The sequence below is a fragment of the Ictidomys tridecemlineatus genome, chromosome 15, assembly GCF_052094955.1.
Source record: "Ictidomys tridecemlineatus isolate mIctTri1 chromosome 15, mIctTri1.hap1, whole genome shotgun sequence".
Classification (NCBI taxonomy): Eukaryota; Metazoa; Chordata; class Mammalia; order Rodentia; family Sciuridae; genus Ictidomys; species Ictidomys tridecemlineatus.
In genome coordinates, this window is record NC_135491.1 from 29,433,395 (window position 1) to 29,456,085 (window position 22,691).

At 38.0% G+C, this 22,691-nt stretch overlaps 1 protein-coding gene across 1 annotated transcript; it reads left to right on the forward strand.

The window, feature by feature from the left end:
- The first annotated feature begins 501 nt into the window (after window positions 1–501).
- Window positions 502–13,481, forward strand: Cnep1r1 (CTD nuclear envelope phosphatase 1 regulatory subunit 1). The gene is made up of 6 exons (XM_005318161.4): window positions 502–649; window positions 1,715–1,786; window positions 4,824–4,897; window positions 8,239–8,348; window positions 8,472–8,526; window positions 12,128–13,481. The coding sequence occupies exons 1-6, from the start codon at window positions 625–627 to the stop codon at window positions 12,167–12,169; spliced, it is 378 nt and encodes a 125-aa protein (XP_005318218.1). The 5' UTR covers window positions 502–624; the 3' UTR covers window positions 12,170–13,481.
- Window positions 13,482–22,691: the final 9,210 nt, after the last annotated feature.

Sequence of the window (22,691 nt, forward strand, 5' to 3'; positions counted from 1 at the left end):
ATTTCTTTATGGTTTATAAAAGATACGTGACGTCAGAAGAAAGCAAGAAAGAAATGTTTAAGGGGTTGGGTATCTGGGAAAGAGGTGCCATAATTAAGAGAATCCACCATTTGGAGTTCTACCTAGTTCTGTACATATTTGATTTCTCCTTGAGCTCCTGGAGGGGAGGGGGAAACCTGTGGATTTCTATATCCCTCGATACCGACCAGAATATTGCCCGGAAGGTAGTGGGCGATCAATTTGATGAATGAAAGAAGCAAGCAGGGAATTAGGAAGGAGTGTAAGAATGAACGAAACGATTCGGGTAACCTGCAGTTCCTCCCCGGGGCAGGAGGCGGCATCAGCGTTACATCAGTCCGGCCTCCAGCAGTTCTTGGTCCCTCCGGCTGACCGTCCAACGCTGGATCCCGAGGCTAGTGCGAAAATTAGCCAATAGAAAATCGTCTTAGTTGGCGAGTCGGGCAGAGGTACCCAATGAGCGCAGCGGATCTAGGTAAGGGGCGGTGCGACGGGGAGGGGTAGAAGGGAGCGGTTAGAGGTGGGAGTTGGCGCTGTGGGCCGGGCGGGGGCCGCGGGGCTGCGATGCGGACGGGGCAGCGGCGGTGACCGGAGTTGCCGCCCGAAATGAACTCGCTGGAGCAGGCGGAAGGTAAGGCGGGTCACCCAGGATGGTCCTGGGGCTCCTCCCGGTAACCGGCGGGGCTCGGGGGTGGGGGCGGCGTCGCGGAGACCCCCCCCTCGGACAGCGGAGGCCGTGGAGGATGGAGTGATGCGGCCCGGAGCTTCTGGGGGTGCGCAGGGGCCGGCGAGGTGGCCCCATGCCGGGGGCGGCGCGTCAGCTCTCTCCTCCCCCGCGCCCCCTCTCTAGCCGCCCCAGCCACCCCGGCCTGGACCGCGGAGCTCCTGCAGGGCTGCACTTTTATTTTCTGTTCATTGGCGAACGCTTGCCCCTCGCAGGTTACGGGGTGCTGACTCGGTTTCATTCCATACCCGATAACCTCACGAGCTGAGAGCTGAATCCCTCGTTGGTTCCGTGGTTTCCGGTAACTTTCGGGGTTAGGAAGTGCTTCGAGGTCTGAAGGTTTAAAAACGCCAGCGTGGAAATGAAACCCTACCTCCTTTACAGAGCAAGCACCTCGGGCGCCCGGTCTTAGAGCAAGGTGTAGGCGCTTTGATGGTGCCACCCAGATCACCTTGTAACCCTTGCAGAGGGATAAGGATAAAGGCTAGAGTTTTTACACACACACACACACACACATATACATATGCACGCACACACACGTTACAAGTGTCAATAAGTCTAGTAAAGAAATAGACTTAGAAGGCGCAACCGGATAATGGCAGTCCTCGAAGGTTTTGGTGGTGTTCTAGTAGAAAGTTCTTGGTTCCAAGAGAATTAGAACTCGACAACTTCTTTTTAATTCTTTGATTTGCAGCCTTCCGCCCTTGGGTTTTGGTGCCCGTTGAAGTTGCTGATTTTCCACCTACCAGTTTTTGAAGCTTCTAAAAGTGAACCAGCCAATTTCCTCAACGTGAAATTGGAAATCTAATGTTTTTGTCACGTGGTTAAAACTGTTACAGTAAATAAACAGTGCAGTGATACACATAAGTTGGTGTGTGAGATCTGAAGCACTTAGTCTATCTAAAATTTCCTTTTGATAGATTCAAAAAGAGTTGGAGTGGCTAATTAGAGAACCGAAATCTTTTTACCTAGATCTCAAGGCTTTCGAGAGGAGACTTACTGAATATATTCATTGTTTGCAACCTGCCACTGGACGTTGGAGAAGTAAGTTCCTCAATGTTTTGTATGGGAGGATAAACTGATAGTTGATCTTTTATCCCTTAGAAGGACTGATTTGCTTTTACATAAAACTTCTGATTAACAAATGCTTGCTTTACTAATTCATAAGATTTTTCTTTAAACAATTTTAAACTTTATTTAACATCACAAACAAGGCATTACAAAGAAATATTTAAGAAAAGGAACATTGTAACTGGCTACTCTAAAAGAACACTATATTTTTTATGGATGAATTTTAATTTTTCCCAAAAAAATACATACACTTTAATTTGTTATAAAAGATACTATAACTATTTAGATAAGAACACAAGTAATACAAATTTTATTACCCTTTTTAACAGTTTTACAATTTGCCTACAAAGTATTGAAATAAATTTTAAGAAAAGGCAGCTGGGTACAGTGGAGTGAATTTGTAATCCCAGCTACCACCAAGGCTGGGACAAGAGAACTCAGTTCAAGGCCAGCTGAGCAATATCATGAGAACCTATCTAAAAATGAAAAGGGCTGGGGATATAGCTCAGTGGTAGACTGTTCCTGTATTCAATCCCCAGCGCTCAAAAAAAAAAAAAAAATGCTTGATGGAGTGGCACACACCTGTAATTCTAGCAACTCAAGAGGCCTAGGCAGGAGGATCAAAAGTTTGAGGCCAGGGCTGGGGATGTGGCTCAAGCGGTAGCGCACTGGCCTGGCATGCTTGCGGCCCGAGTTCAATCCTCAGCACCACATACCAACAAAGATGTTGAGTCCGCCGAAAACTAAATAAATAAATAATTTAAAAAAAAAAAAGTTTGAGGCCAGCCTCAGCAACTTAGCAAGCTTGTCTCAAAAATAAAATGAAAAGGGCTGGGAATGTAGCCCAGTGGTAGTGCACCCCAGTTTCAATCCCCAGTAGTAGAAAAAGAAAAACTACATTTTGGCTGGAACTTATAACTTAGTGGTAGAGTATGTGCTTAGTTTGTGCCAGGCCTTTGGTTCAGTCCCCAGCATCAAAAAATTTAAAATCATAATATTTAGTGTGTATCTGCCAAGATTATTAAATTTCTTAGTTGAATTTTACTGCATAATTGCACAGCTTTGGAGCCTGACCCAGACAAGCAATTCACATTATTACTATCTATTCATAAATATCAGTGCTGCAAAATATTATTTGAATGAATTATAGTTACTGCCCCATTTAAAAATACTATGTAGGAAATATGGACAAATACACAAGTGAAGAGATATCAAACAAAAAGCTTTGCTAACTTGTGTTAGGACCAGTTCTTTTTTTCAGTGGGGTCTCATGTTATCCAGGCTGGTCTCAACTTCTGGGCTCAAGTGATCCTCCTGTCCCTGCCTCTCTAATAACTGAATGTTCCACCATGCTGGCTGTGGACCAGTCTTAATTCATTAAGTTCTAAGTTTTCAAATTCTGTATAAGACCATGGGACATAATGAGCTAATATCTTGGATGTTCACAGTTGAAATTTAATTCCTGCCTAGAAGAAAGTACAGTAGCATACATTGAGGTCATACTTTTTTTTATGGTGGTACTGGGGATGGAGCCCAGGGCCTCAAGCTTGCTAGGCAAGTACTCTACCTCTGAGCTATATCCGCACCCCAAAAACATAATTCATTTCTAATTGTAACTTAGTTTGCAGGACCAAAAAAGAAATGTTGAAGTTAAGGGTTTTTCCTCCCACATCAGAATTTTTTTGTGAAATTTTTATTAGATCTATTTGTGAAGTTTTAATCATATACTTCAATTCTGGTTGGTCAGAATCCTGAAGTAATGATTTTATCATATTCTCTGGTTTAACTAGGAATTGCTCCCCCAAAAATTTGTTTCACTATTATTTGAGAATCTTTTAAAATGCATATGATGCTGCTGTTTTATAAAATGATACAATGAATACACTTTACTCTTCCTCTGACATGTGTCTCAGTGCTGAAATATAAATGACATCAGCTTGGTTAATGCGCCAATCAAATAAAAAGCATGTGTATAAGGTTCTTTCTGGTATTTTAATTTTGGTTTTACTTCATTTGAAGAAAATTGGGTGATATTGTATATTTGTTTCTGGAAATACAGAATTATAAGAAATTGAGTTTAATTAGAATAAATAAAAAATAAAATATCCACATTTAAAAAAAGAAATTGAAATTTCTTTTAGCTCAGAACATAAATTTGAAATTTTGATTTTGTTATTAAATTAATTTTTTCAGTGATTTAACTCTTCCAACTCTGGAAGAAATAAGGTTTTAGTATTTTTTTTGATCTGCATATTTGAAAGTTTTATGTATCCTAACTGAAAGATATGCAGCTGTCCTCACCTTCAGAATATAAACTAGCTCTTCATGCCCATTTACAGTTCTTTAGTAACACCATTCATGCTTAAGTTTTATTTCTGATCTATTTAGAATTTCTAAAATAAGTCTAGCTTAGTAGGAAAAAATAAACCTTTTACAAGCTCTAAACTAGCTGTAATTTCTATGCTCACTTTCCTTTAAGTCCTTATGGGAAATCTGATATTGATTGGTCTGCTCCACACTGACTCCATACTTCTAACACTGACCTTTGTTAATTCAACAGCAGGCAGTTGTCTGCAGGGCAGCACCCTTTAAACAGAATTCTCAGTGCATTCAAAAAGGAGTCTTTGTTTGGCTTGTTTACATTAAAAAATGAGAAGTTTTTGGTTGTTTATCAGATCTGCAAAATCATCACAAAGCACAGTGAAAGTTATATAACATAGAATCTTATATTAAAGTTTCACCATCTGGATTCTTGGTTTTAATTTCATTAATCTTCATTCTCATAAATTTTAACTAATAAGGAAGTTGTTATCAATTACTGAGGTTCAGAATATTTAGGAGAATTCCTCAAGGTCTTGTGGCAATTCTCCTAATTCTTTAATCCAATCAATGAATTTTTTATTTAATGAAGTGCTACATTCCTTGACTGTCATTTATTAGGAACTGGTGGTTGTAGTGTCATGTATTAAGGGTACATTTGCTTACTAATTTCGTGTTTATCTTTCATCAGTGCTGCTTATAGTGGTATCTGTCTGTACAGCTACTGGTGCCTGGAACTGGTTAATAGATCCTGAGACACAAAAGGTAGAAGTTTCGTTTTAAAATCTTTAGTAGATTAAATGAGATCTAGTAGTTCTTTGTTAATTGTAAAGTATTATTAATATGCTACCTGTAACTACTACTAATGATATTAATCATTCTATTAAAATATGCCCTACATTAATTTGCTTAAGGAAAACTTTGACTGTTGTGAATTATTTTTACAAGGGAAAAGGCCTAAGAAATGTTACTCCATTTATGTTATTTCTCAATTCACTGCTGAGTTTGTGAACAGATTTTCCATTTTTTTTACATCTCATTTTTATTTCAGTGTGAACATCTCTGTCCTGCTTTGTTTATTTAGTGTCATCAGTGCCAGCTTTTATAAATTATATTTTCTTCTGAGTTATCTCTATTAATACGTTTCTTCATCCCATAAAGCTTTTGGGGTGATTTATAGGAAACATGACAAAATAGCAAACTAAGTGTGATTAAAAACCCGATTAGCGGGACTGGGGCTATAGCTCAGCAGTAGAGTGCTTGCCTAGAACTTGTGAGACCCTGGCTTCAATCCTCAGCACCACATACAAATAAATAAATGGAATAAAGGTATCTTTAAAAAAAAAAAAAAAAAAAGACCAGGAGGTCAAAACCAGGAAGGAAACCAGGTTATTGGTATATAGGCTATGTAACCCCATACCAGAATTGAGTTATCAATTAATCTGAGTTACCTAATCAGTGAAGTCACAGGTTAATTCTACACTTTTCGTTGTCTGAGGAGAACACATGTATCAGTCCTTGAGCTAGCAAAGTTTTTCTTTCTCAGCATTTATCTGTAAAAAATTTCCTGCCTGGAGTTTAATATAGGAAATGCCAAGAAATCTCCCATTGGGCACTGTGCAAGAACATTTCTACACCAAATGCAATAACAGATTTCATAATGTTATTTCTTGAAGCATTCTTTGATGAAAGCTGATAAAATGTTTCTCAAATTTCTGCCTCTTTCTACTATATTGTGCCTTAATTTCAAACTTTGGCTTTTTTATTAGAGAAGCAGTAGTCTTCAATTTTTCATGAACTATTTCCCCCAGTGCAGTTTTTATTTAGATAATAACAATGTTATAATTTTCACAAATCTTAAAAACCCCTTTCTTCTTTTTAAAATTTTTAATTTATTTTTATTTTTCTAATTGTAGATGGATGCAATACCTTTATTTTATTTATTTATTTATTTTTATGTGGTGCTGAGGATTGAACCCAGTGCTTCATATATGCTAGGGAAGCATTCTACCACTGAGGTACACCCTCCCTGCCCCCCTTAAACTCTAATTAAAACACTACTTCTTGTAATTTTATTTATAAGCTTTTAGGTTATACAAGAGAAAAACAGAGTAAGGCTTTTTGTTATCAGTTTAAATGGAATTTCAGGTGGCCAGGGTTTATTTAGCATATAGTCTCCCTGACTATTCACCAAAGGGGATATATAAAAGGATAAGGAAGTAAGGGAAGTTGGTGATGGAGTTTTATGTTAATAGAGGGGTTTTATGGCAGACAGGAAACTCTCCTGTGTGTTCATTTGTAAAATTCTGATCTCAAGACTGCGTTTGGTACTCATCTTTAGGGCGAGAGTAGAAAGAGGCTGGCAAGAAGATTGAAAAAGATCTATCTTGGGAAATGAGTCTGACTTCTAATTGGGAAAAATATAAGCTGATTTCAGCTAGTTGAGATCTTAATAAAACACAAAATTAAATGTAATTTGAAATAGAACCAAAACTATGTAGTTAATATAATTTTCTAAATTAGGTGAGAATATCACCATTAGCCTTAGGGTTGGCTCTTTTTATTTCAGTATTTAATAACCCCAGACCTGACGAGTCTTAACCAGCAGTTGTGACTGAAGCAGGAGTTGCAAACGCAGAAGCCATATGCTAGCTGGAAGAGACTGTGAGAGAAGGGATGCAGCAGATGCCTGGTCAAAGGGGACAGCTGCTGTTTGGCGGCAGTTGATTGTTAATATGGAGGAAAAGAGGCTAAAACTGACTGACATAATTAAAATTAGAAAGTAAAGCATTATATCTGCTAACTGTGCAGACCACACAGCTGGCTTACAGGAATCAAAACAGTCCTCAGAGGTTTTAGGAAAACACTCCTCTGGAATATTAGCCTCTCTTTAGGATCTCGTCTTTTTGGTGTGCTTCTTCTGTCCTGATATATTCAGCTTTTCATCTCTTTACTTGGCAGATTTTTTTTAAATATTGCCTTGCTGAACCATCTACCTGGTGCTTTTCTTTGTTTTGAAATATGCACGTGTTTACTTCTCTGTCTTAAAAAATAGGACTCATCTTCCTGTGTTCATGTGAGACTACACAACCAGTGAAACTTCACATTATGTACAACCACAAGAATGGGGTTCTAATTAGAATAAGTTACACTCCGTGTATGTTATGTCAGATATACTCTACTGCTATGTATATTTAAAAAGAACAAATAAAAAAATAGGACACATCTGAAGTGGAGTAGGGATGTGCTTAGCTTGAATTTATTAGTCCCATCTAGTTAACTGATCCAATTTGATTTCTCCTAGATTCTCTTAAATGCTTGTTCTCTCTCTGTTCAGCCTGTTTTATTCCCCAGTCATGTGTTTTAGATGCCCTCTCTTATTCTAATCGTAGGTCCTAAACTCTGCATATCTTAGAATTGTGTTTTGTCCCGTTTTCTACTATCATCTGAGATTATACTCAGATCTAAAAAAAAGTCTTTTCTTTCTCTTGAATTCTAGTTTTATTCAGATAGCCATGAATCATTTTTTCTCTGCTTGAATATTCTGTAACCATTAAAAATCTCAGTAGTTTCAAAACCAAACTCATTTTTTTGCCTGGAGGAAGAATGGTGTTGCTGAAGCTGAGCCCATAAGGGTTTGTGTGTAGGAGTTAGCCACTTAGGGAAGGTAACGTGTGGGGAAGTGTGGCAGGGGTAGAGATTTGACCAGGACCAGGTTGTGAATGTCAGAGCTGGCCCCACTCTTAAGGAAATTTTTACAGGGAAAGTAGCTAGATCACATTTAACTACAGGCCTCATCTTCATTCACTGAACACAGAATTTAGTAAATATTTGATTATAGGAATGAATTTGTAATGATTCAAGTATTTGAAATGAATAGACTGGATATTGCTGTATTGTCTTGCTATATTGAGGCTATATGTGTATCTTATACACATCATTTTCAGTTTTACAGAGTAGCAATAAAGATAACTAGGATTATTGGAAGTCATCAAATTCTTGTACTTTAGATAATGAAAATACTACATTTATTTCTGTACAAGTGGGGAGATTGCAATCAATATCTTAAGATTTTAACATTTTTATATTTCACTTTTCTTTTACAGGTGTCCTTCTTCACATCATTATGGAATCATCCATTTTTCACAATTAGCTGTATCACTCTAATAGGTTTGTTCTTTGCTGGAATACACAAGAGAGTAGTTGCACCGTCAATGTATCCTTTACTACCAATTGACTTTATTCTCTGAACAAAACTAAAGCATTTTCTCGGTTATCTAGGTGCTTATTAGAAACTTATTTTTAAATGAGAAATTTTTCTTTGACCACATTTCTTCAGTATAGCAGCTCGATGTCGAACAGTATTAGCAGAGTACAATATGTCTTGTGATGATGTAAGTATTCTTTTTGTTAGAAAATTGTAGAACTACATGAAAGAACTCAAGTGTTTAGAAAAACAGACATTTTATTAATAATAAATTATCTCTGAAATTAATAGAATGTCTCTTATAGTGTTGATTCGAAGACACAGTTTTCTACATTTTAGTATCTCTACAATTGAGGTACATGTAATAATCAATAGTATCAATTAAATTGGCAGAGTTGACAGTTTAATCATTATTAATAGCATGCAGTCATGATATGTCCTAAAATTGAAGCCATCTTAGATTCAATAAAATATGACAAATATTGGCCCCAAATAGCTCAAAACATATTGGTTTATATCTTGTGGTATTCAGTATCTTTGTAAAATAAGGCATACATTAATTGGTGGGCTATAGATAGATGGCCTGCTGTGTTTTAAACAGTAGATTGAGGACCAGTGCATTGCAAGTATCTCATGGTTTTGATTGTTACCTTCTATTTGCTTGTTTTATTTATAAAAGTATTTTTTACCTCCATTTAAAAAATTAAGTAATACCTGTTCATTATATAAAATTAGAATAAAAACTCAAAAGAAGCATGAGGGGGCTGGGAATGTAACTCAGCAGTAGAGCATTTGCCTAGCATGTGTGAGGCCTTGAGTTCCATTCCCAGCACCACAAAAAAGGAAAAAAAGGCAATAAGAAAACAGCTGGATCAATAGAGAAGAATAAAGACTGAACACACATTTTTTTTTTTAGAATTAGAGGATAAAAGATAGTATTTCAAAGTAAGAGAAAGAATTGGCTCTTCATTTGGAATGAAATGAATTTAGCTCTCCCCTTGCATCAATAAAAAAACTAAATTCCATATAGATTAAAGTCTTAAATATGTTTAAAAAGACATTGATAACTGGTCACAATGTCACATGCCTGTAATCCCAGCTACTCCAGAGACTGAGACAGGAAGATAATTGAGCTTAGGAATTTGGGGCCATCCTTGGCAGCATGAGACTAGACATTTTTATCAGGGAAATGCAAAGTGAAATAGTTCCATTTGCTTTACCTGTCTTATCGGCAAAAGTTAAATACCTTGATAACTCTATTACTAATGGTAAAATGGATGTACCCATATATTGCTGTGTTGGGAATTTAAACTGGTTCAGCCATTTTGGAGAGCAGCTTTTCATTGTTGTTATAAATTGTAATGTGCAGGCTTAGGCCTCCAGATGTATCCATTCTACCCACCTGGTGGGGAACCATTGCACTTGGAAAGAAGGAAGCAAATACAAGGTTATTAACTGTACATCTTTTGCAGTACTGAAAAAATGGAAACAATCTTTGTTTCTTTACAAGGGAGTAGTAAAATTGACTGTGATGTAGCCATGTCTTAGAAAATAAATAAATCTAAGGGAGATTTCCAAAACAGAATGTTAGGCATAAAATATACATATTACCAAACAATATGTATAGTATGATACATTTTTAAAGTTTTAATTATGGAAATGTTCCAATATAATTAAAGAGAAGAGTATAATGTGCTTCCATGTACCTAGTGTCAGTAATCAACTCAAAGCCATTCCTATTTTATATGTTCCTTTGCCTACATTCTTCTCCTGATTATTTTGAAACAAATCCCAAGTGATACATTTCACCTGTAAATATTTTCATGTATGAGACATGAAATTTTTATTATTTATATTTGTGAATATAAACCCATACTGGAATTAGTTTCTGGAGAGAATTAGAATTTGAGTTAGGTAGAAAGTATGGCCTTAGCGTATCTGTATTGATTTTTTTATATATATATATATAATGGGATTGCATTAATATCTTATGATTAAAAATAGATTTAAAATAGGCTAAGCCTGTGGATAAATAAATAGTGGTATATGCATGCAGTGGAACTCAGTATTTAAAAGGGACAAATTGTGAAACATGAATTAACATGGATGAAACTCAGAAATACATTGAAAGAAGCAGATACAAAAGAAGACATGTGATCTAGTTTATTCACAAATCAAATACGGGCCAAGCTGAAAGTGGTTATGGCCCTGTGGAGTAGGGAATAGACACCATTGGCTGGAATAGGGCACAGAGGATTTTTCTGGGTGGTAATGTTCCATAGCTTGCTCAGAGTGGTGGCTACATGAACATCATGTTTATCAAATTCAAAACTACAAGATTCTTTTCTGTTTTTTGTTTTGTTTTGCTTTGGTCATTGTTGGTTGTTTGAGTGTATGTTCACTCTGAGCCTAAAACCTAGTGCCTTACACATGCTGGGCAAATGCTGTACCACTGAGCTATACCCTCAGCCCTTTGCACATTTTCTTGCATCAAAATTATGCCTCAGTAAAACAATGGAAAAAGTATTCTAAGGTATCAAGAAATAACCAAAAACTAAGTGATCAAAATTTAAGTGAAATAATCAAGAGGTAAACAAAATCCATACAGTTTAACACATTTAAACTGAAGATAAAAATAATTAAAACCATCTGAAATTTCACCAGTGAAGATAACCACCATGTTTTATATTCTCATTGACTTGGGGAGCAGGAGTGCTGGGGGCTCCTGATTGAACTCAGAGTCTCATGCATGTGAGTAACCACCCTCTACTGAGCTAAATCCCCAAGCCCTCTTATTGACTTATAAAAGGAATATGGTCTAGATTTTTCAAATTTGCTTCTTTCACCACCAGTTATTGGGCAATAATCACATGCAGGTCCTTTATCTCATTTTCGGTCTTGATTTTTTTATTTGCATATTGTCCCATTTTTATGAATCATAATTTAATCCCCCATTGGACATACAGTTGTTTCCCTACTTTCCATACTATATGTGCTTGTATTCTATGATGGAACTTAAGCTCCATGATGGTAGGGGACTTGGTCTAGTTCATTACTGGATCCCAGCACTTCACACAGGTCCTGGCACATAGTAGGTGTTTGATAAATATTGAATAAATGCATTGTTAATAGTATGTATATCTGTACACTTGAATCTAGTTTCCATAAGATAAATTCCCAGAACTGTTTGGATTATGTAACATGCACTTAACTATTATTTTTATTGATTTTTTTTTTTTTTGTAAACTTGACTCAGCTTACACAGTTTTACCGGCATACTGAATAAAACAATGGAAAAAGTATTTATTTATGAAATTTCAAACATAATTAAAGAGCAGTGTGTAAATGTTGTTCTAAACCATTTTACTTTTTTTGTGAGGAAATTAAAACTTTTTTAAGTTGGAAAGGAGAAATGGTTTTTGTGTCAGACTTTGGTAAGAAGTATAAATTGTACCAGTTTGGCATTTTATCAAGTGGATTGATTGGCTGGTTTCTAGGTAACCAGTGGGCAGGTTCTTCAAATAAAGATGTATATGTGTGGTTTTATTTTTTATGTTTCTGATGCTGGAAATTGAACCCAGAACTTTGTGCATGTGTGTTAAAGTAATAATTCAGTCCATAAAAAGGAAACTTTGAAGACATAACTATTAATTGTTTAGTATTGACTAAGTATAGAGAAGTATTTCTATTTTTAAGTATTTCTGATTTCCTGCAAATGTCCTTTAAAGCTTATAAATAAATGTATGTTAATAGAACTATATTGAAAAAATTATTTTTCTTTTTTACAGACGGGAAAACTAATTTTGAAACCTAGGCCTCACGTTCAATGACAATCTGCATTCATTGTTATAGGACCTAAAACAGTCTTTTCTTCAAATAAGTGATACAGCAAAAAGCCATAAAGGATTCCTTTTGCAGCTGGATATGTGAAGGTTATAGAACAACTGACAAGAAGTGTGCAATATATACCCAAATTATCCTGATGATGGTGATGACTCAAGTTATCAGTGCTTTGGTACCTTTGATTACCTGTGTTCAGTATTAGTGTCACTTTAGTACTTCAGCACCTGCGAAGATTTTTGCAGATGAAGTATGTATGTATGTTACTAAGTTAAACTTAGAAACAGAACCTCATTCAGTTTTTATAATGTATTTTTGCAAACTACTGTAAATAGCAAATCAATGCCAATGTTAAAGAGGAAAATGTTGTGTGGACTTTGTTCTCCTGCACCAGTGTTTTCAGGAACATCTGCTTGCCATCCCCACAGCTCTTCAAAACCAGCTATTATGTGTGCCTTTCATTCGTGACTCCTCTTTTAATTGTACTGCAGGAAAAACATTGGATTCCGCTTAGACTGAGGAAAACTCATCTCCATTATGTTGTAAGAAATTATAGATGTTTTGACAATTTTTGTTAAACCAGATACTGACCTCTCACAACTATTGTCATATTTTTCAGTTCACTGTTTTCATTTAATGCTAAATATACTTTATATTTTTTTAAGAATTTTAAGAACACCCAAAGTCTTCTGAATGTACAATTTTAGTTATAAATTATGTATTGTTTGGGGATTTGATAGTCGTCGCTTTAGATAATTGGATTGAATGCTGTGGTGGATATACTGTTACACTAGTACTATACAGGTGTGACTGAGTGTCCTGCTCCATTCCCAGGATAACATAGGAGCAGTGCCACAAACTAGAGTCTACAATTCTCACTGTTTAGAGAGCGTTAATGACATACTGTGTATGTATAACAGCCACATGTACTATAATAACCCTTAAAATTAAACTATTGGGATTGCTGTAAATATTTTAAAGTACTGGAGGTGCCTTTTACCTGTTTAATAGAAGATTTTGGAAGTTTAAATTATTTCATGAGCAATCTTTTAAATTTCATTTAACATAAAGCTGAAATTTCAATAATAAGACAAAAACTTTTTAACAAGGCTGCCATTTAACATAAATGTATTCATCTTGGCTTTCACATGTAAAAAATTTTTTCTTCGAACTGCAGCAATAAAACCCTCTGCTCCTAAGAAGTCTTAGAGGGTATTCTATATATATTATGCTTTGTTTTATTTTCTGTAAATTTTGTAGGTAAATATGTGCATAAAAATAAATACTTTATATATAACTAGTGATTAGACTTTTTTCTTTGCTTTATTGTAAGTATGTAACTCTGAAAAAAAATATTTTAAACACACTGTCTGTATCAGATAAAGGCCAATTCCAAATGAGATAATTTACCTTAACTCTGTATCCAGTAGAGCAAATTTGAAGCATTAATTGTAGGTACCTAATTTATTAGGTTATTGTTACCTTTAATATGTCTTATTAATCATAACCTAGTAACATTTGGCTTTTAATCAGAAAGTGCAGGTTTTCTCATGTTGCTTTTTACAAATTTAGATTGCCAGTTTCCTCCAAGACTATAAAGCTGAAGAGGGACATTATAGGTCCTTAAATTGTTTTTGGAATTATGAACTCTTGAATATTTAATAAAAATCTTGACTCTTCTCCCCTAGAAAAATATGCCTGTATGCATCTGCATGCACTTGAAAGGTATATCCTGATGCCAGACTACTTGGAGTCCATTGGCTCCAAAAAAAAAAAAAAAAAATTCTGTTACCCTTCCAGAGAGTTTCTTCACTTTATTTCTACCAGAACATCTCATTTCCCCAAAAAAATTTTGCTCCAGATGAAATGGCTCAAGGATCCCTGCCACATGTGTTTCTCAACACCACCTCCATCCTCTCCTCCCTCCTTCCACACTGTTGGGAGAGTTAAGTTGAACAGTTCTCTAATTTTACAAGTAGGGAAAGCAGTCTCAGACTTGTGATGACCTTACTCTGGGTTCCCAGGATTTAAAGATAGCCAAGCCAGACATGGTGGTATTCATATGTAATCCCAGTGATTTGGGAGGCTGGGGCAAGAGGATCACAAGTTCCAGGCCAGCCTCAGCAACTTAGTGAGGCCCTGTTTCAAAATAAAAACAAAAATAAAAGTCTTTATAATATGGTTAAGAGTGTAGGCCTATAGGTCAGACTGGGTTTTGAATTAGGTTTGCTGCTTGCTAGTTTTCTAACAAGTCAAATTATGTAACCTTAGTTTCTTCACTTATTAAATGGCCATAATACCAATATCCTAGATAAAGGAAGATGGATATATAGGATATAGGTCTAATGCCAGTCTTTTTTTATATGTATTTATTTTTTAGTTGTAATTGGGACACAATACCTTTATTTCACTTATTTTTATGTGGTGCTGAGGATCCAACCCAGAGTCCCGCACTGAGGCAAGCACTCTACCTCTGAGCCACAACTCCAGCCCTAATGCCAAGTATTGAAATCTTCATTCATGTAAAACACTTAAAGCTGTGTGGCCGAGGGTCCGTTCTCTGTAAGATTAGTTGTCATACCAAATCATCAAAGTAAAAAAGCTAAAAATAATTGTTGTAACTTTGCAACATTTTAATGGCGATAACCAACATTTTTAAATGTGCTTTAAAAATCTTGATGGAATGCTTTACACTTTCCACAGAACAGAAACTAAAAATATTCTGTTAGTCACAAATACAGTCCTGGGGATTTTTTGCCAACAAATGTGAGCATTGTCTAAAAAGTTTTCTGTAGCAGCTAGGCCCTGCCACACTGTGCTTGGCTCAGTTTACAAATGTGCTCTAACCTCTAGCTTCACTGTCACTGCTGTGGTTTCCCTCTCCTGCTAGGCTTGTTTTCTGGCAGTAATTAAAACCTGTGACTTCCTTGGCTCCTGCACCTGCCCACCAGAGCCACCTTGGTTTCATAGTTTGACAAGTATTGACCTCTTCCACCGTAAGGACCAGAGCTGCTCCCTCCAGTTAACTTCAGTTTAAGGTTGATTGTTGAAACTGCCAAAATCATTGTAGTGTCCACCACCTCCAAACTGCTTCTGTCCACTGCCAGCATATCCAGCCCACCATGGTTGACATCAAAGCCAGCACTGAAGTTGTCATTGTCTCTAAAGCTGTCTCTATGATCATCACCAAAGTTTTCAGAACCACTTTGACCTTTTTGGCCACACAAAGCACTAGCCCTCTCTTGCTTGGCAGGGCTCTCCTCACTTCCTAGTTGGGACCCAGACTCCACAGTATATTTTTGAGTGACAATAATCTAACAGTGTGGTCATCCATGTTCCACTGCCTCAGTCTGTCGTGATTTTAATCACTTCTATTTTCCCAAATTGTTCAAAATAAGCTTTGTAGGTGATGTTCTCCAGTGCCATCTTAATGCCACCAACAAAGACTGTTTTCACAGTTAAGTAGTCCCTGGTTTTTGAGAGTCTTTGGTTCCACACTCTTCCATCTGTTAGGCCTGATGTTCATACTGCATCCACCCCCTCCACAGTGGCAGGAGTGACAAACCCAAAGCCCCAGGAGCACTTAGTGTTCAGACCTCTCATTACCATGTAGCCCCAGAGTCTTCTCCACTGCTCAGAATGGCTTCTCAGACTCCGATCAGTCGTTTGAAAGTTCAGCCCTCCAATGAAGAGCTTCCACAGCTGTTCCCGCTCTGGAGGAGACTTGACAGACCTAATGGCAGCGCAAAGGGGGACTTCAACAATGCTTCCTCTGTGGCATCCTTGGGCAGGAAGCTCTGCTTATGTTTTGAACTAAGCAGATTCCTGAATAGTGGATTAAATGAATATTTGGCCTCTAATGAAGAAGAAACTAAAGTGGCATCTTGGTGTTCAGGTAACCTCACTGAAAGCAATCAAGCTGGTGACTACCTGGCAATGCTGCTTTTTGAGAGTTTTTGCTCCCTTAGAACTGGCCTCTTAGATGGCATTTTGTAGACTAAAATTCCTCTGTGACAAAGGCTCAGCCTTCGTCAGCTGAGTTTAAACACTCTTTGTCCTGTTGAAACAGAAATTTCTTGTTTGCCCTCAGAATCCAAACTCTGTTTATCCTTCTATAAGGGTAAGAACATTTTCTATCTTCCCTCTCCTTTTCCTCCCCCATTAAAAACAGGAAATCCACCTTGTCTGCTTCATCATGGAGCACAAACATTTTTAAAACGGATGTTTCGGGTACAACTGATGTTTGCTGTGTAAGTTTGTGTCAGAGGCAAAAAAAGAAGAGGATATTTGTTACTAAGTTTGGGGTTGGTTTGGTTTTGTGGCACTGGGGATTGAGCCCAGGAGTGCTTTATCACTGAGCTACACCCCTAACCCTTTTATTTTTTGAGACAGGGTCTGGGTAAGCTGCCAAGGCTGGCCTCCAACCTGTGACCCTCCTGGTCACACCAAGTGATGACCTCTTCCCCTTAGGGATCCCTCACGTTCTAAAACCCTCCTGGGGGCCCTGTCACTGTGTGCCTGCCCGTTTCCTTGCTGTTTCATTGAAGACTTGTGATCATTCATGGTGAATCCAGATGTTGGACATGGGTTCTGTCTGCCCAGCTCCTCTTGAGTGGCCTCACTAAGTTTGGGAGATGCCAGCAGTCAGTCCAGCCTCCCGGTGACAAACAGAAAACTTCCCCAGCACCTTGCATGTGGGGCACAGGCATGCTGCTGGGCACTCGGTGATGTTCAGGGATGGTGCCATCACTTTCCTCCTCAGACCAGTTGTATGGAAAGGCTTTGGACTATTTTTTTCTGAGAGTTTAATCCTTGAGCCAATCTTTCTGGACTCCAAAATTCTAAGGTACCCAATATGTTTTAAATAATCTGTTTAATCAGGCAAAGCTTTCTGTTCACCTGATTGCTGGAGTATTGCAACAGAAGCAGTGTTCCAAGGAACATACCTTTTTATTTTAATATTTTTATTGGAGCCTTATAGTTATGTGTAGGAGTTGGGTTCATCCCAACAAACTCATACATCATGGAATTGGGTTTCAGTTCACGATGCCCCCTGTCCCCTTCCACCCTCCCTCCCCTCTCCCATTCTCTTTCCTCTGCTCTACGAGGCTCAAGGGTCACACTTTGAGGAGCCCTGATCTGTATGCAGACTAGGAAGCTGCTTCCAGACAGCCCAGCGCTAGCTGACTACCAGGTAAGAGGGTGTAGGGATGCGTGTGGCGGAGCCCCCCAGCTTGGCGCACTGATTTGGATTACAGTCCTGGTTTCCTCCATCAAACACTTGGACGAGTGACTTGCTCTCTCCAAACCCTACTTTCTTCACTTAGGTCTATTCGTAGCTATCTTTCAGAATCATCTTCAGGGATAAATTAAGTAGTATATGTAAGAAATATAATTTTCCATTTTTTAAATTACAAATTTTTATTTTGAGTCCCTATTCTAAGTTCTTGTCATTGATGTATCTTCTGTGGTTTGAAGAAGTGTTCCCCAAGACCCCTGTATTGAAAGCATGATCTCAGCCCATGGTGCCTGAGGGGTGGTAGAACCTTTAAGATACACGGCCTAGTGGGGGTTTTCCCAGTCATCAGAAGCATGCCCTTGATGCAGGTACCTGAACCCCAACCCCTCCTTCACATCCTGGCCATGAGGTGAGTAGCATTTTGTTCCGCTACACACTCCTTGCCATGATGTGCTGCCTCGCCACAGGTCCTAAAGCAACTGACACCTACAAAACTGTGTTAAAATAAACCTGTCTTCTGTTTAAGTATTAGCTCAGGTGTTTTGTTATAGTAACAGAAATCATGATTATCACGGTGTCTTTAACACACAGGAGTACCTGGCATGTGGGAAATGCTCAATTACTGTCAGTTGAATGAATGAATAAATCTTGACTTTGGTATTTAAATTATGTTTGTATATGAATACACTACATCATAAAATTTTATTATATCATGTTGTTCATGTAGTTTTGGGGGTTCTTTTTGTGTAGATGCGGATTTAACCTAGGGCCTGTATATGCTAGACAGGCACATTACCACTGAGCTACATCCTCAGCCCTTTTTATTTATTTATTTATTTTTGAGAGAGAGAGAGAGAATTTTAATATTTATTTTTCAGTTTTCGGTGGACACAACATCTTTGCTTGTATGTGATGCTGAGGCTCGAACCCGGGCCACACACATGCCAGGCAAGCGCGCTACCGCTTGAGCCACATCCCCAGCCCAGCCCTTTTTATTTTGAGACAGGGTCTAAGTTTTGCAGGCTGGCCCTGAACTTGTGATCCTCCTGTCTCAGTTCCCCAAGTAACTGGGATTATAGGCAAGAGCCACTGCACCTGGCTTGGTATGTGTGTGTATGTGGGGGCGGGTTCTTGAAAGGTTTGTAGTTTAAATAACAGTAGGAAAAATAAAATAAATCTATAAGTTTAGTCAATAAATCAGAAGAGAAATATATCCTTGCTAGGAGTTGATCTTTAAATTTTAAATTTCCTAAAATTATGTATTAATATCAGACCTTTTTTTCCCCTGTTCTACCCTGAACACCATTTTAAAAAGCAAACCACAAAGTGTTATGGAAATTTTTGAACACATGTAAAAGTAGAGAAGATAATATAATGGGCCCCCCAACTATTATAGCAAGTCTTCTTTCTTATATGCACCCTATTTTTACTTATTTATTCCCTCAGTCCCACAAAGGATTAATTTGAAACATCCCACACATCATTTCATCTAAAAATATTTCAGGAAATATTTCCAAAAGACAAAGACTCTTTTACCATAATCACAATAACTGTACCACACACACACAAAAACAAACCCAATAATTTTATATCTTCAAATATTCAGCTCAACCTTCCCCAACTATCTCATAAATCTGTCTTTCTCTGTCTGTACTGAGGATCAAAACCAGATCTTTGCACATACTAAGTACATGCTGTACCACTGAGTTATACTCCCAACCATAAATACCTCTTTTCCTGTTGATTTGTTTGAATTAAGATCCAGATAAAGGAAACTCAAATAGTAATAGTTTGGGGGAAACACAACCTATGAGCTAGGTTTTTGAAATCTCTATATCTGATGACATTTGTGCACAAGGAACACTTTTCCAATAAGTAATGTCCAGTGATTTCTGCCAAGGGCTGGCTCTACAGCAAACCAGCACTGTGAACCAGTGTGAACTTCAGTACTGCCTCTTCATGTACTAATAGCCACACAGGAAATGGGGAATCCGACACAGAAGCCACAGCGAAAGTCCAGGGCAAGTGCCACGTAGCATCTTTAGATAGCACCCAGTCCACGGGATGTGGCTCAGTGGTGGAGTGCCCCTGAGTTCAGTCCCAATTGGAAAAAAAAGCAAAAAAATAAAAAACTGGAGAGCACTCAGTCCAATAAGAGTGACTCAGGGGCTGGATTGTGGCTCAGTGGTAGAGCCCTTGACTAACGTGTGAGGCACTGGGTTTGATTCTCAGCACCACATATAAATAAATAAATAAAGGTCCATCAGCATAGACCGTTCATGTTGAAATGTGTGTGTGTGTGTGTGTGTGTGTGTGTGTGTGTGTGAGAGAGAGAGAGAGAGAGAGAGAGAGAGGGAGAGAGAGAGGTAGAGAGAGAGAGACTCAGGAGGGAGACCACCAGGAAAACCTTGGAATAGATATGTTTGAAAGTATGGAACATATTGTTGATAGATAAAGATGTTAGACTTTGGGGAAAATAATGACATTGATGGGAAAACAGGATAATTAAAAAAATCAGTTATTAACATCAGGAAAGGCTGGGGATGTGGCTCAAGCGGTAGTGCGCTCGCCTGGCATGCGTGCGGCCCGGGTTTGATCCTCAGCACCACATACAAAGATGTTATGTCTGCCAAAAACTAAAAAAGAAATATTAAAAAAAAATTTCTCTCTCTCTCTCTCTCTCTCTCTCTCTCTCTCTCTCTCTTTAAAAAAAATCAGGAAAATGAAGAATTGTGCAGGAAACGAGTGTGGTTTGATGGACTTCTTAGTTCAAAAGTGAGAAATACTTATATTAACCTCCTAATTAAAACATTGACAATCTAATCAAGAACCCCTAGGTGTAGTGGCGTGCACCCATAATTCCAGCTCTTTAGGAGGCCAAGGCAAGAAGACTGCTCATGCTCAGGAATTGGGCACCAGCCTGGGCATCGCAAAGACACCCTGTCTCAAAAAACAAACAATAAACAACCCACACAAACAAAATAAGATTCATGTTGAAATAAGCAAAAATGAGATATATTTTTAAAAGGGAGAAACTGTACACAAACTACAAAGTGTAACTGTGTAGGTAAATTCTGCCTTTGTCATTGACAAATCATGTACTCTTAGGAAAGTCACTTAACTCTGAACCTCAGTCCCCTCACATCTGAAGGGGACATTAAGGTTGCAGGGGATTGTCAAAGCTCTTAGAGCAGTGTGTATGCAGTGAGGGATGCCTACTCTCAAGAGGGAGAGGGGAGACCTTTATGATTATCCATGAATCTGGAGAACCAGTCAAAGAAGGGATAGATTCTGTGAGCTTTTCTTTAATCAGCTTTGGGGCTGGGGTGTAACTCCCAGGTAGAGCACTAGCCTACTATGTGCAAGCTCTGGGTTCAATCCCAGCACAAAATACACACAAAACAATCAACTTTATTTAGGTTAATTTATATATAATAAAATGTACCCAGCGTAATTGTACAGTTTGATGAATTTTAATAAATGTAGTGCCCATGTAACAATCACCATAAGCAAGATACAGAACATTTCTGTTACCTTGAAAGACTCTTTTGTCAAGTTCTGTCCCCAACCCCTGGTCCCAGGCAACTTCTGCCCTGCTTCTGACTCTATAGATTACATTAGTCTTTTCTAGAGCTCCATGTAAATGAAATTATAGTATAATTATATAATACCATAATCTTTTTGGTCTTCTTTTTCTCAACATGTTTTCGAGATTTTTATCTATGTAAATACATATGTTAGTAACTTGTTCCTATTTATTTTAAAAATTTACTTATTTACCTATTGATGGGCATGTGGGCTATTTTCAGTTTGGGGCTATTATTAATAAAGCTTCTGTGAATTGTCTTGTACAAATCTGTGTGGATACATTCACCTTTCTTGGGATTATCTTGGAGTGGAATTGCTGGGTCTTAGGCTAAGTATATGTAGCTTTTATTTTTTTGGTACTAGGAATGGAACCCCGGGCCTCTCGTAGGCTAGGCAAGTGCTCTACCACCGAACCACATCCTCAACCTGCATATTAGCTTTATGAGAAACTGCCAAACTGTTTCCTAAAACAATTGTGCCATTTTACATCCCTATCATCCATCAATGTGTTGAGAATTCCAGTTGCTACACACCAGCTAAGATGGGCTAGAGTGAGGAAAGCCGACAATACCAGCATTGGTGAGGATGCAGATCAGCTTAAAGTGTTTCCTCAGCACTCCAAAACAAAAATAAAAAAGAAAGAAAGAAAAGAAAAAGAAACTAATGCCTGTTGGGAGAGTTAGGATTTGGGGCAATTTGAACTAGAAATAAATCCATTCAAGCAGATGCAACATGACCATCCCAGGTATTCTCTTTTACAATGTCCTCTTGGTCCAAACAATCACAAAAACAAGTAATAGATTGCAAGGACAAAGATATATTCCCTGTCTCAAAACAAAAAATAAAAAGGACTGGGTATGTGTAATAAAGTGCTCCTGGGTTCAATTCCCCAGTGCCAAATAAAAGATTCAGAAAGAAAGAAAAGAAATCTCCTTAAATTCCACTCAAAAGCAAACACAGGTGACATTTTGGTATATATACTTTCTTAAGTTTTTCTCTTCATATGTAAACAAACAAGGTCCCTTTTGCCCACCGTGTAAGACACCAATCACCAAAACAATGTATCGTTCGTTTGGTACTAGGGTTTGAACCCACAGGTACTTTACCACTGAGCTACATCCCCAGTCTTCTTTATTTTTTATTTTAAGTCAGGGTCTCACTAAGTTGCTTAGAGCCTTGCTAAATTGCTAAGAACTCAACAGAAACTCCAAAGTAGCGGGAGCCAGTTTATTATTAAGGTGGCCAAGCTTGAAGATCAGAGACCAACTCTCAAAGCCTCCTCCCTGAGATTCATAAGATAAAGAAGCTAAGTGGTTTTAGGAGGGGGAAAGGTGATTGGAAGTGAAGTAACCAGTGGTCTGTGAATGCATAATCAGTCTTCACAGCTCCTCCTAGGGCACATGGTCAGAAAATGGCAGCATCACCATGATCTGAGGGTGGAATTTTCAGCCTCCTGACATCAAAGAGGTAATCCACCGAACACTTACACAGGCCCAAGTGAAGAGTCAGTGGTTTCACCACATCAGCCTTCAAGTTCATGAAAAGTTAACCAGGTGACCATTACCATCATGATCCACACGTCAGAGGTGCCATGGATGGCAAGGCTCATGCAAAATTAGTAATACATGACCTCCAAAATTAGTGAGTGTGAAATTCAAACTAAAAGAAGTGAAATTAACGGACTT